Below are 14,324 nucleotides of genomic sequence, written 5' to 3'. Positions count from 1 at the left end.
TTCTTTGTCAGAGACATGCCATGCTCTCAGCCAGAAGTGGGAGGATCAAGGGCAGGAGGGCCAGACCCTTCTCTCCTTCCCCAAACACATCAGTCAGAGAAGGGAAAAAGAGCAAGTAAAAAAAGAAAACACTGGCCTGGGGTGTAAGGGAGCCCCATGAGTCCAGACCTAGGTCTTAACCAGGGAGCTTCCATCCTGTTCTCCATTCTGAGCATGGGGTCCCTTAAGACCCCTCCTCCCAAGGACCCCCTTTGCATGGCCCAATTCCAACACCAGCAGCACCAGCATCCTCCAAGCAACAGAGTTTGGCTGAATCTGCCCCAGCACAAACCCCTGCCAGGGCTGGGGATGCCCTGGAGGTGCCCATTTGGGGGAGTGCTGCTTCTGCTGACCTCCCCAGCTCAGCATCTCTCCATGGCACCAGTGCCCCTGAGCCCAAACCAACAGGAGGGGCTGAAGGCTCCTTTGTCCCCAGGCAATCGTTTTGACTTCTAGAAGAGATAGAAGGAAATGGAGACCCTGCCCTGACCAGGGGAAAGGATCAGGGAAAGAAAGTGCCTCGTGGGAGGTCCCAAGGCAAGGCTGATAACCAGCAGATAACTGAGGGAGAGAAAAAAAAAGCCCCACCACAAAGCAGTGAGATGGCCTCACAGACATGTGAGGACAAGCTTGTCACCTAAGTGACCATCATGCACAGCCACGTGGGTGGACATCCTCTATCTCCTGCTGCCCTGCAGCACTGGGCTCAGTGACATGGGATGGTGAGACTCTGCTTGGGAACCAACACCACAACCAAATCTCACCTCTCACACAAAACTAAAACCCATATATATACTTCCCAGTGACTTCAGTGTGTCTTGAGCCCTGCAAACACCTTTCCCAGCAGGTGACCATGCTTCTGCTTGCTGCTGCCCATCTATGACTCCGCTGTGCCAGTCCTGATGATGTGTCCCATGTACTCATCACCCTCTCATCCCCTTCTTTCTTTAGTCAGAAAGAAGAACCAAAATCAGATCAGAAACCATAAAATCCACAGCCCAAGGAGTGACAGAGAGGCCCCACGTCAAGGGAAAAATCAATGTATTGACAACCTTCAGACTTTCCATGAGGAAAGGAAATCTGCACCCACTGTGCAGGGGCCAGGGAAGGGAACAAAGCTGCTTGGGACAAGGCCACAGCTGGATGGGAGCAATCACATCTCCTCCCCTCCCACACACTACCTCATGTCTGAATCCCACGGGCTATTTTTGGCAAGTGAAGAAACAGAGGAAAAAAGCAAAAGCCCAGGGAAAAGCAGCAGCATGGGCAGGGGGCTGGGGCCAGGCAGGCAGCCCATGGAGAGGGGAGGTGGCAGCTGGTATCTGCTGCTCTTCCCACAGTATTTATTGAGCTCCTTCATGCCTCCTCCCCTTCTGAACTTTTCCCCCCACATACATGAAAATCTATTTCTCCACGTGAGTTGCATCTCCTGAATCCTCTCCCTGATATGGGCTGGGGATCACTTCCCAGCTCAAACTCTCCCATGGGGTAGTTCTGGTCACCAAAGCTGGCAGGGGAGCTGAGGAGGGCTCCAGAACCATGAACTTATCTTGCCTTCCCTTCACCCATGACTAACACCATTTCTGCTCACCCAAGAGCAGCCACACACACATTCCCCTGAGCCTTCCCCACCCACACCCTCCCAAGTGGATTTTTTTCCTCTTTTTCAGACCATGCTGCTTGGCACAGTCTTTGGTTTCCTCTGTGGCTCCCACCCAAGCACATCCTCAGAGATCTGGGGCTCCCCAGCCCCACAGCACAGCCCCCATCAGCCTGGCCCACAGGGACCACACTAGAGCCCACCTTGTGCTGTGTCCATCCCTCTGCTCCAAAACATTCACCCTGCAGTCTCCATGCCCTCAGGGCAGGCAGGAATAGCCCGTGTCCCAGCCAGGTCTTCTGAATCCCTTTAAATCAGCTCCCATCCCACTGCTTCTCAGCAGTACCCTGGGTTACAGCCCCAATGCCTCTTTCAGGGGGTCCATGTTCCCTTCTCCAGATAAAATGCCCCCTGTACTGCCCAGCTCTGGCCCCCTCACTCCCCAAGGATCAGGGTGGGATGGGTGCCTCGGAAGGATTTTGGGATTGGTCCCACTGCCCTCTTGATCCCCAGACCCCAAGCAAGACCCTGGCAAATCCCAGTGTGTCCCAGTCTGGGGCTGGGAAGGGTGGGAAGTGTTCAAAGCATATGAAGCACCCAGTCTCTTAATTCAGAATTTGTCTAAGTCGCCCCAGTGGGCAAAACCTCACACTCAGGAAGGAGGAACTGGAAACATCTAAATACTCTGCAAAACATGGCCATGGCCACACACTGTCCCTTTATCTTCACTGAGACTGTTTTAGTTAAATAAATAACAGGAGTGGTCCACTCCCTGATGAAGTTACCCAGTTTTGGAGAGCATGCCACAGATTAATTAATTTAATATTAAACCCAGATGGGCAGATTCTCCTGATTTGGGGAGGGGGTTGTGCCAGGTACCCAGCCCTGGACACAAGCTGCACAAGGACTGGCCCAGACCTGCAGCCTCCAGCCTCCAGCCAAGCAAACCTTGAGGACTGCCCAAATCTAAAAACTCTTCCACTTGCAAACCTAATGCCTGCCAGGATATTGCCAAACTTCGTGCTCTGTGACCCGTATAACCAAATTCTCCAGGCTTGTCACTTCTTGCATCTCGAGATTAAAAAAATGCTGCATCAATATCCTTGTGCCCTGCTCTGGCTCAGCTCACCTTTCCTAAGGGCCAAGCTCATCAAGGAGAGCCCAGTGTGCAATGTCACACAGGTCCCCTCCTGCCCATCTGCACAGTCCTGCTCCCCTGGAGTTCCAGGAAAAATGCTGGTGTGGGCACATCCTCACTGGGGACAATCAGAAGATGCTCTGCACATACACCTTGGAGGACTTGGGAAGAAGCAGCTGGTCCTGACACTCCTGTCCCGTCCTGGTCCTTCTCCCAGGAGAGGATAGGCCTGAGGAGAGGGGATGGATCCAGATTTCCTGGTGGCCAAGGATCCTGCCATGGAAGGGTGAAATGGTCCACATGCAGAGGGTGCTCTACCTGCAGAGGTGGGAGGAGGACAGTCTGGCAAGCACATTTAGGTCACAAGGAGCAGAGCACAGCTGGCACCTCACCCCCCCCTCTGGCTTGCAATTAGCAGTCACCCCTCAGCCACTGATCACACTTCCAGTGTGGGGAAAATGTCACCAACAGGAACCCGGCCGAGACAATGTCACCATTAGGAGTTCTGTAGATGGGTATGGATGGAAAAAAGGGGTTCAAAAGATAAAGCAGAGAGGGTGGCAATGATGCATCACCAGCAGTACTGCATAAGGACAGCACCTGGCTGACTGATTCTAATGATTTTCCTCTGAAGTTCTGTAAGCAGATTGGTAGGGGAGATACCTATGAACCTAGCTTGGCTGGGGTTCCCTGAGCCATCCTATGTTGTTAGGAAAGAAACATTGATGGTGGAGTTTGTTAAAAAAAGCTCTTATGACATAGCAAGGACATTTACCCTGCCAGGCATGTGAGGCATCTTGGAGCCCAACACACAACACCAGCACGTACCAAACCATTGGCAATGAGAGAAAACAGTAAAATGCAAACAACAACTTCACAATTTGTTCCATTTCTGTTCTTGAGGCACTGTGACCCTCATTAATAAATAACAAAATATACAAATTAAGAAACAAGAAGACCAAAGAGGCAGAGGAACATAAATACGGGAAACAGGGGAAGCCAACAGAGTTGGGCTGGATCTCTGGCTCGGGGCAGCCCCCTCCTCACTTCAGTTTGAAGATGCCAAAGTAGTTGCTGCCATGGCTGTAGTTCACTTGAGTTGAGTCTGTCACGTTGACAAAGACCATGTCACCTTTCCGGAGCTCAAAGACACCTCCCTCCCGGATGGACTGCAGGTCACAGAGAGACTTGGAGCTGCTGTGTGTGTTTAATCCCTTCAGCAAAAGCCTGTCCTCTTCCATGGGGAGATACAAATAAATATAGAGGGTGAAGGGTGCTGAAGTCGCTGGCTTGGTGCAGAAGCTGACTTGGGAGTAGATGTAGTAGAGCCCTGCTTCCTCCACCTTCAATTTCCCCTCCTGGTAGGATATGGAGTTGTTGTCCATGGGGCCGTACATTGTCTTCTTCCACTCCAGCACTGCGGGGGGGAAAGCATGGCAGATGATGCAGACACCCAGTTTGGCAGGTGGAATTTTGGGAGGGAACACCCTACAGACATTTGACATCATGGCCTCTGCCTGCTGGAAGGGGGTGGGTGGGTCCTGCCCATCCCCTGGAATCAACTATGCAAGGGGAGGAGCACTTTGCTTCCTTCATCCAACCCAGTGGAAACCTCAGGCTGGGGGATTGCACACAGTTGCCTACATGCAGCAGGGTGGAATTGGTGGTCCTGAAGGAGCCACACAGCCCATGGTCCATGCCTGGGTATCCCAGAGGGACATTTCTTCTGTGCCTGATTCCTGAGGAGCAGAGTGAGCTCCAGGCAGCTGCTGCTCTCTGTGCAATAGCAAATGGCTTTAGAAGCTCGACATATACTTCAGAGGGGAGTTTTAAAATGCAGCAACCTTCTCACTTCTTTGATCTAATCTAGCACCAAGCTTTCCACAGGTAGACCAAGCTCTGGGTGAAATGCTGCATCAGAGATGGGAAGAGCGGTTGCCGTTTACTGGCACTTACTCCAGAATTGATTCAAACGTGCTTAGACTAAGAAATCCTTGCCAGAATGAGTGACTGGACTCCTTTCGGAGTGTCCTCTTGCAGCTAAAGCTACACTGGGGGACAGAGCTGTAGAGCAACCATGGTCTGTGCAGAGGGATGCACAAATGCAAATGGATGTGGGACTTGGGCTTAATGTGGCCACGGCTTTGAATTACTGCAAGCTCTCTGAATCACTTTGGAAATATCTGGGTTGCAATTATAAAGTCATCAGCCAGCCCATATTGCTGCCAGGCCCACCACAGGTGAGATGATTAGATCAGCAGATACAATATGCCAGCAGAACCCTCCTGGGGCAGCCACCCTGGAAGGAATGGCCAGAAGAGCAAAAGCATCATGGTTTGCATCCCAAAGAAAAGTGAGAGGTTGGCTTTCCTACATACAAAGAGAAATGGTTTTCCTCTTCTGAAAATACATTAAGAGTAAGTCATTGTGGGGCATTTCTAGGAGGGCATAATGAAGGACAGCTGGCATGGGATGTGTGAACCCCATGTGGCACAGATGCCCATGGTGCTATGACCACTGGAAAGTTTGCTGTGCCTGGGGTCACACTTTTGTGCTGGGGTGGCATTGTCCCTGTCCCTGTCCTCAGTACAGGTTCTGTCTGGGGGCTGCACCCTGGCCAAGCCGGTGCCAAGTGGGTCTGTCTTACCTGAGACTTTCTTCTTGCTCTTCTGACCTGCCAGGTGGGCTGCAATAGGCTGCCTCTTCTCTGCTGCAATTTGGAAAGGGCAGCATTATCAACCTCTTGGCACCCACTGTCTCCCCACCCCAGGAAGCACAGCTCCTCTTCCAGGACCACCTCCCACCCTTGGTATTTCTCCATGGGTTAAATCCAGTTCAGAGACATGGTCTCTCCTCCCACCAACTTTGGGTGAGGCAGGATCTGGCCTCTGCTCAGCCCAGATCCTCAGTTGCCTCCAAGGTGGGGTCCCTGAGGGATCAAGCCCAGGGAGGAGACTGTTCCATTGAGGGAATGAGACCTGGATGTGCCCACTCCTTACATTCCACTGATGTCTCAGTCTTCTTCATCAAATGGGGATGCTCGTGTCCTGCAACACGAAAAGGACACAGATTTAATCTTGGATTAATTTTCCTCAACTTCAGGCAACATGGTATCCAGAACCTCCCACCCTGGAGTAACAGCCATGCCCAGTGCCCCACTCTGCCAGCCCTGTCCCACCTCTATGGGGATGTTCCAAATCCCAACCCCATCCCCTGCCTCCATCCCATGCCCCGGGGCACTGCTGGGTTGTTGCAGGGTGAAGGAAACCCCTGCCCAGACCAGGCTCCTCCTCCTGTCCCCAGCAAGCCATGCAAGATGGCACCATGAAACTCACCTCTCTGCATTTCAAACTTGGCCTCCTTTTTGCTGGCTCCCCCATCCTGTAACAGCAGCAAAAATACATGAGTTTGGGGGCTTTAAGGTGTATGAATCAATTATATTGAAAGAAAAAAAAGAGGAGAGGAGAGGAGAGGAGAGGAGAGGAGAGGAGAGGGAGGAGAGGAGAGGAGAGGAGAGGAGAGGAGAGGAGAGGAGAGGAGAGAGGGAGAGGAGAGGAGAGGAGGAGAGGAGAGGAGAGGAGAGGAGAGGAGAGGAGAGGAGAGGAGAGGAGAGGAGAGGAGAGGAGAGGAGAGGAGAGAGGAGAGGAGAGGAGAGGAGAGGAGAGGAGGAGGAGAGGAGAGGAGAGGAGAGGAGAGGAGAGGAGAGGAGAGGAGAGGAGAGAGAGGAGAGGAGAGGAGAGGAGAGGAGAGGAGAGGAGAGGAGAGGAGAGGAAGAGGAGAGGAAAGGAAAGGAAAGGAAAGGAAGGAAGGAAAGGAAGGAAAGGAAAGGAAAGGAAAGGAAAGGAAAGGAAAGGAAAGGAAAGGAAAGGAAAGGAAAGGAAAGGAAAGGAAAGGAAGGAAGGAAAGGAAAGGAAAGGAAAGGGAAAGGAAAGGAAAGGAAAGGAAAGGAAAGGAAAGGAAAGGAAAGGAAAGGAAAGGAAAGGAAAGGAAAGGAAAGGAAAGGAAAGGAAAGGAAAGGAAAGGGAGAAAAAGAGAGAGAGAGAAAGAATCTCCTTTTCAGGTCATTTCAACCCATGCCAGAGACCCACACTGCTGATGTATCCCAGCAAGCTGGGCACTGTCCCTGCCGCCTACAGAAGGGGATTTCAGGACTGTTGAGTGGTGCCCATCTCAGGCACAATTTGCTGTTGTCAGTCGTGTGCTGATACAAACCTGAAGGCATTTGATGTCATCAGGCAATGACAGTGAGAAAGAAATATCCCTCTCCTGCCTTCTCTGGTCAGGACAGAACTTCCTAAACCTAAAATTCAAGGGCTGAGAATATCTTGCCCTCAGCTGCTCCAGGGGGAACATCATGATGCTTGGTGGCTCTTTTGAACCCCAAACCAAGATGAAGCTGAACTGTCTGGAGGTGCCATCCCTGAACCCTTGAGGTGGCATTTCCACAGCGTTCTACTCCTTTTGGCTGCCAGGAGCTGTGCTGCCTGGCCTGAGCCTTGCACAGCCATCAACAACTGGGCACAGTGGGTGGAAAAGTGCTCCCAGCAGCAGGTGGCCATGAACACCCTCACAGGCACCCAGTACAGAATCTGAACAAGGTACCAAAAAGCAGAAAATCAATGGTTTTCAGACAGGGATCAGAGAGCAGAGCCCTAGTGGCTTCAGCACCATCCATCCCACCACGAGCCCCAAGCAACATTTGGCATGCCAGAGGTGGATGTGCTCTGATCAGCACCATTTTGAGAAAAAAAGGGATGAGATTTTTCACTGATATCAACATCATGTAAGAATATAATGTAAAAATAATAGTGTTAAAAACGGCATGTTCTGTGCAGCCCCAAGATAAAGGGCATGTATGGTTTAAAAAAAAAACACTAGGTGAAACTGTGTGTGCCTGGAAGCCCCCCCGCTCCCCCCCACCTTCAGCAGGGTCTTTAACTGCATCATACCTTGCACTGGAGGTCCTGGAAGCCCTTCAATATTTTTTCACAGTCCAATAATGTTGACTTCTGGCCTTCTGCTGTCTGACATTTCTGTACTTTTCTCAGGAAGATGTAATCTTCATTCAAGCTCAACCCTTCTTCCATCTGCCAGTGAGGGAGAGAAAAGAGGTTGACTGGGATATCCCTGGGAAACTGCAATGCCAGCAGCAGAGTCACCCTGTGGCAGCCACACTCCTGAGAGCCATAAATCACAGCCTGGCAAGTTTGGGGTGAGTTCAGCACTGGGATGAGCAGACACACAGTGGGTACTAAGTGCTCCCACCAGCTCCAGCTCAGCATCCACACCAACAGCCACCAGGAATTCCTGCTGGCAACACAGGGTGCCAGGAGGATTGCTCAGGATCCCTTCCTATTTTCTTTGACAATGAATTCAAATTTCCCACTCTGCCTTTTCCAGCAAGCAGGTGATAAATACTGACCAGGCTGCATTTTCAGACAGAGACACAGGATCTCAGCTCAGGGCTTGCTGCTCTGCCCCAGTGGCCCCAAGGCTGCCCTCCCCATGCAGGGTGGGTTCTCGTGGTTTTTTTGCTAGCTTATTGACTACAAGATCTGCCCAGAGACAAAAATGACTTGTTGGTTGGGGCTGGATTCTGCCTAGAGATTCAGATTTAAGAATTAGATAAAAATTTTCAGAAATCCAAAAAAAATAATAGCTAGCTAGACAGACAGATGGATGGATGGATGGATCGGTAGATAGATAAAAAAATACTGATTTTTGAAATGACACCTAAAGAGAAATTACACCTAAAAGAGAAATTGCACCTAAAACTAATAGCTAGCTGGGCAGACTGACGGATGGATGGATGGATGGATGGATGGGTAGGTAGATAAAAAAATACTGATTTTTGAAATGACACCTGTAAAGTGAAATTACACCTAAAGAGAAGAGCAGGCAGACATGGGGACACACAGCCTGGCAGAGTGCTCAGTGCAGACAGTGCTGAGAGTCATGTCTGAAGAGCTGTGAGCTCTGAAGGCAGCTGAAATCCTCTTACTCACCCCTTCACCTCAGGCTGCAACCCCATGCAGCAAAGTTCCCTTCCATCCCCTTGACTTTTATGACCTTTTAGAGCAGGATCTCTCTCCACCCCCGAAGATAAGCAGACACCCACTAAAATGTCAATTTAAGTTGAGAAAACGTGTTTCAAATCAGTAATGATGATCTGTTATCATCCTATCTGATAAGAACTTGTTTGGGATGTATTTTGTTTCCTTACTCTTTTCTGGTTTGAAGGAAAGCAGCCTTAGATCAGTGACTGTAAGCATCATGCGGTGTGGCTGCAGTCGTGGTAACCTCAAAAATATCTCTCAGTTTTTAATTTTTTGGTAAATGTTGTCCCAAGAATGGGGAAGGATCACCAATGCTGTGTCTTTAAAATTAAAAAAAAAAAGTAAATTAAAAAAAAAAAAAAAAAAGATGACAAAGTACTAAGATTAGCTCTTTTCTTCCCATAGCATCTAAAGAGATGTTGGTAAAATTTACATATACAAAGAGTAAAAAGACCCAAACAGTTCTGAACCCTCCATCCTTGCAATTATTGTCACAGCACTGTCAAGTGCTACAGCACCAGAAAAACCACCAACAAGTCTGAAATAGAAAATAGATATTTGTGTGTTTGAACCACACTGTCTTCTCCCCAGACTGGCCATCAGCTGCCAGGTTTCCTCGCCATGGCTCATCTTGACTGATCCATTCTCATTTGGTTAATGAAGGGAACAGGGTTCTTCCTCAGTGAACACCTTAATGTCAAATTAAACAGAAATGAGAACCAGGGTGTAAAAAAACCCCAGTGGCCAGCATCATCTTCTACTACATTCGTCCTCTTGGTGAGCACATCTTGCCACGGCTGAAAGCAAATGGTGTTAGCAATCCAGCAGAGACAATCTTACTTCTCCACTTACCTTATCCATCTTCATGTGAAGAAACAAACAGAAGAGTACAGTCCCAATTGTCTGTGCTAAAATAAATACAGCCAGGAAGGCCACGAACATTTTCATGGTGCTGGGTGAGGTGTTGCTGATGGGTCGGGGTGTCGTGGGGCTGTAGGGTTCGTTCATTCTCTGTGCACCTTGCTGGGGATGCTTCAAATGTGCTGCTTGCAAGTAGCATGAGAACTGTTGTGTGAGCACCCACTGCTCAAGGGATACAGGTTGCAGCAACCTACACTTCCTGGAAAAAACTCTTCGTAGTGGGTAGGTTTGTTCACTACCATCTCCCACAACAAAAAAAAAGGTCTCTTACCGCTTACCCTTATTTCTTTGTTGCACTTCCATGCTTTTTCCTACCCTTCTACCAGAAGCAGAGAGAACTTTTTATTCCATATATTCATATTTGCCCTTGAAACACTCCAGGCAACACCCCAGTGTTTTTTTCAGTTCTGTGGATGAAGGTTTCATGGCAAGTTTCTTCAAATAAATGAAGAGCATGAATCCATGGGGCAATGGTGGGCTTCTAGGGGCTAGGAAGCACTGAGAAAATCAGTTGTTTCTGAGAAGGGGAAGAAATACTTTTTACCCTCTGTTTCCTTCACGAGAAGGCAAGTTGTGGTGGGTTCTGACCTTTCCTCATGCTCTCTATGGGTGAAGTGTCTGCCCAGGTAGGCTGGGACCCCAATATGGGCAACTCATTGTCCCCTTCATATCCCTACATCCCTTGAACCATAAGCAGGTTCTGCTGAAGTCCTACCCCTGAGCCTTTCCTCTCCTGACTCAGAGCTCTTCAGGCATCCAATACTTCATTGAACAGTTTGGGTTTTTAGGGGCTATCAAAGGTCATCTAGGCCAGTCCTCTACAGGCAGCAGAGATATCTTCAACCAGACCAGGCTACTCAGAGCCCCATCCAACCTGAATGTTTCCAGGGATGGGGCATCTGCCATCTCTCTGGACAACCTGTGAAGTGTTTCTGCACCCTCATTGTAAAAGATTTCTTCCTAGTATCTAGTCTGAATCTCCACTCAGTCAGTTTACAGCTGTTCCCCCCTGCCCTATTGCTACAGGCTCGATTAAAAAGTCTGTACCCATCTTTCTTGTATGCCCCCATTAAGCACTGACAGGCAGGGTTTCCCTGGAGCTTTCTCTTCCCCAGGCTGAACAACCCCAACTCTCCCAGCCTGCCCTCACAGGAGGTGCTCCAGCCCTCTGAGAATTTTGGTGGCTCTCAACACTTGTGTGGCCTTTCATCACTAGTACAATAATTGAAGTCAAAAGCAGAGAGGTCCTCACTGCTTACAGCAAGAGACAGACTTCCATTTCTCCACGTAAAGAGGATAAATCTGGGTTCCATTTGGGACTGCAGGCTGTACTCAGAGGAGGACTGGGGTGCTGGTTTGGAGGGCAAACCACCGGGCAAAGTTGTTTTGAAAGTAGCATGTTGAAGTCAATGCTCTTATCAGATGTGTAAGCAGCAAATAAAGGGTCGGATCCTGCTAGAAGCAGCAGGGTGCTCAGCAGGTTCCTGCTCACCTGGCAGCCCTGGGAGAGGAGGGCACACAGCACCCTGTCAGGGATGCTCTGAGTGGTGCAGGATGGAGGCCAGGCTGGGCTTTTGCTGCCTACCCACTCTCTTGCATCCTGTCCTGTGTGGTTAGAGCACTGTGAGCTGCAAATGGCAAGAACTGGAAACAAAGCACAAACATCTCTGCAACCAAGCCAGAGTTCGACCTTGGCAGGTCACCATCTTCCTAAATATAGCATCCAAATCACAGGTGTGGGGTGGCACCAGGGTTCTTGTGGGCAGTGAGCAGAAGACAGCCCCTGGCCAAGGAGTAAACCCCCAGCCCATGGGAACTGTCACCCATCAAGCCAAGGCAACTTTGTGATGAGACTTCCAGTTCTGTCCCCAGCCCCTGTCATTTTTGCCTTCTACAGGCACAAGGGACCCCTGGGATCCCCATGTCCCAGGGGCTGCTCCTCTGCCCTCACATCTCAGGGCTGCCTTGCTCTGCAGCTCACCAGGACAGCACTGGTGTCACAGCCTCCGCCCCAGCGGTGCCCTCCTAGCAGGACCAGGGTGACTCAAAGAGTATTAGGGATGCACCATCTGGGTGGCAAAAGGCTTGATGTTGGACTCAATCCCTTGGGCTTGCAGCCCTACTGTGTGTGGGATCAAGCCCTACAAAGCCAGGGGGCACAGCCAAGCCACTACTTTTAGTCCTTTGTAGCTTAAAATCAGTGTTATCTTTGGAAAGGCCAACCCCAAGCAGGGGTCTAGGCTAAAGCTGAGCTCCCAGACACGTGGTAAGCTTGCTCCAGGCAAAAAGCTGTTTTGTGGTGGACAATCCCAAGGACACTGCAGGCAGCTGAGGACATGAATGAGGCCATGGTAAGGGGCAGCTCCTGCTCCACAAAGTCCTCACCCAATGCCTCCGCCCCATGGTGATCACAGACATTTTCTAAGGCTCTTCAGAGCTTCCTCTGAATTTAACAGTTACATTTGGAGGAAGAAATAGACACAAGAAGTCACCACTTAATACTTTCTCCGAATCCTGAGTGTCGGGACCAAGAGGCAGCTGGTAAGGTGTGAAACCACAGCAATGAGCATTGCAGAGAGCAGCAAGAGAGCTTTTGCACAGCTATTCCTGAGCCCTGGTTGATAAAATAGCCCTGGGAAAGAAAAGCTTTTCAAAGCTGTTTCTGGTCACGATTTCACCAAAATGAGAAGCACCTGCAGGTAACACTGGAAAGGCCCAGCCACATCACTGGTCCCATCACATGCACTTTGCTGGGGAGGCTGGAGACAACAGCAACCTCAGAGGAGCTGCTGGACTTGTCAAGGAGGATGGGGATAAATAGGTTTTGGGTACCCAGCACAAGACATCACTGGAAGGCTGGCCAGGTCATGCCACAGATCAGGAAATGGAGAGCCTGTAGTCACTGGCACCCTGATGGGGAAAGCTGGGTGGAAAATATGACAGCAGGGATGCTGTCAGAGGTTTGTCAGTGGGGAGCACAGGCTGGCAGCTCCTCTTCAGGAAACCATTGCTTCACATTGGCAATCCAGCCCCTCCAGGGAGCAAGTCTGGAGGAGTCACCTCTTCCATTCCACATCACCACGTCCTGTGGCTTCATTGGCTCAAGGCAGGAGTCAGGGACAGTGGTATCAGATCTACCAGGAGGTGCTGACCAAGCTGATACCTGGGGAAGCCAAAGCCCCACTGCATTGCCTTGTCACTGTTGCTCTTCAGAGCCAGGCAGCTCAGGAGGACAGAGCTGCACAGGGTGTGTGGTGTCATTGGCCCCTGGCTCTGTTGCCATCTCACTGCTTCACATCAATGGAAGGAATGGGCAGAAAGACTCAAAAGTCTCAAAGCCCATGTTATCCCATCCAAGGGCCAAGTAGCATCACAGCTGCACATCCTTGACTACTTGGCTGCTGTAGGAACACAGGGACACACAGGCTTGGGAAAGGAGGTCCATAGTCCAGAGGGATGATGGGCAATGGAGAGAGGACCCAACACCAGAGGGAAGAGCCTGCATGGAACAACCCCATGGGAGGTGAAATCACCTTCACCTGGTGATGAGCCCACCACTGAGAAATCAATAGTTTTCTTTCACCCCCGCCAAACTGTCTAAACATAACCATACCCATCCACTTGTGAACCAAGTTGGGCACAGTTGCTCCAGCCAGAATTAACCCCCGGGTGAGACAAAGGGAAAATGTGATCCATCACTTGCATTCCTACTGACCCCGTTGCAATATTTCCACTCATCAGCAAATTGTCTCCATTTGTACTCTGCACTTTGGGTTTTGTTTACCAAGAAAATATCCGGTTGCCTGCCCCAGTGATCTGTCAAAGGAGCATTTCTGAAGGCAGCAAGGTGAAAGCTGATGAGAAGAGAGTGAGTCTTCTCTTTGGTTGCCTGCTGTGGTTTTGTGACTAGCTCTTTAAAATGTGCTGCTCACCCCACATGCTCTTTACAATTGCCAAAACCTGGGTGCTGTGTGGTATTAAGAACAATACATTCAAAAAGATGATTTTATTCTGAGTCACAAAAGGAGTTTGGCTGAGATGCTGTGGGAGAGACGCAAAAGAGGAGCTATAACAGAAACCTAAATTTGTCCCTTCAGCACAGGGCCCTGGCCAGAAGGGAAATTTAAGCTTTTCCCCCCATTTACTTTTTTGCTTCTTTAGAAGAATTTGAGCTCTTGTGTCTCCAGGACAACCCCATCATACCAGAGAAGAAGAAAATAGCCAGAACACCACAGAAAGCATCGCCAGCATCAGGAGAAGGAAAAGTTGTGTTGCAGTTTCTGTTCGTATTTTGCCATCTTGTGTGAATGAGAGAAAGCTCAGAGTCCAGAGAAGCAAGAAACAACCTCAGGGATAGAAGAAAGTGTCAATACTTGTGATGGTCACATCTCTCTGTGGGAGAAAAGAGCATAAGATGGTGGTTGTAGTCACTATTGTGGTAGTAGCAGGCTCCAACCCCGTTGCTCAGTGTTCCTCAGCCATGAAGACACCTGTGTGGATGTCAGCAAAAACTTCAGGCTCAAGCAGATGAACATGAGCTGTCCCAGGGTCCTGCTACCCAGGAGGTGGC

The 14,324-nt window shown here is 49.9% G+C and overlaps 1 protein-coding gene across 1 annotated transcript; it reads right to left on the bottom strand.

Annotated features, from left to right (window-relative positions):
- Positions 1–3,820: 3,820 nt before the first annotated feature.
- Positions 3,821–9,895, bottom strand: CD40LG (CD40 ligand). The gene is made up of 6 exons (XM_008493760.1): positions 9,686–9,895; positions 7,727–7,864; positions 6,113–6,158; positions 5,777–5,824; positions 5,425–5,487; positions 3,821–4,194 (listed from the first exon to the last, which is right to left on the bottom strand). Exons 1-6 carry the CDS (start codon positions 9,839–9,841, stop codon positions 3,821–3,823), a joined length of 825 nt encoding a protein of 274 aa, XP_008491982.1. The 5' UTR covers positions 9,842–9,895.
- Between the last annotated feature and the right edge of the window lie 4,429 nt (positions 9,896–14,324).

The sequence above is a fragment of the Calypte anna genome, chromosome 4 (genome assembly GCF_003957555.1).
Source record: "Calypte anna isolate BGI_N300 chromosome 4, bCalAnn1_v1.p, whole genome shotgun sequence".
Taxonomy (NCBI): Eukaryota; Metazoa; Chordata; class Aves; order Apodiformes; family Trochilidae; genus Calypte; species Calypte anna.
Note: the sequence above shows the minus strand (reverse complement) of the source record. Positions and strands in the feature narration are given on the sequence as shown.

What these genes read in the sequence shown, in the direction of transcription:
- CD40LG (XM_008493760.1), bottom strand. Translation starts at nt 9,841, where the DNA reads ATGAACGAACCCTACAGCCCCACGACACCCCGACCCATCAGCAACACC. An exon ending in TTCACATGAAGATGGATAAG is followed by an intron (nt 7,865 to 9,685) that starts GTAAGTGGAGAA and finishes CCTCACTGGCAG; the next exon opens with ATGGAAGAAGGGTTGAGCTT. An exon ending in GACTGAGACATCAGTGGAAT is followed by an intron (nt 5,488 to 5,776) that starts GTAAGGAGTGGG and finishes TCCAAATTGCAG; the next exon opens with CAGAGAAGAGGCAGCCTATT.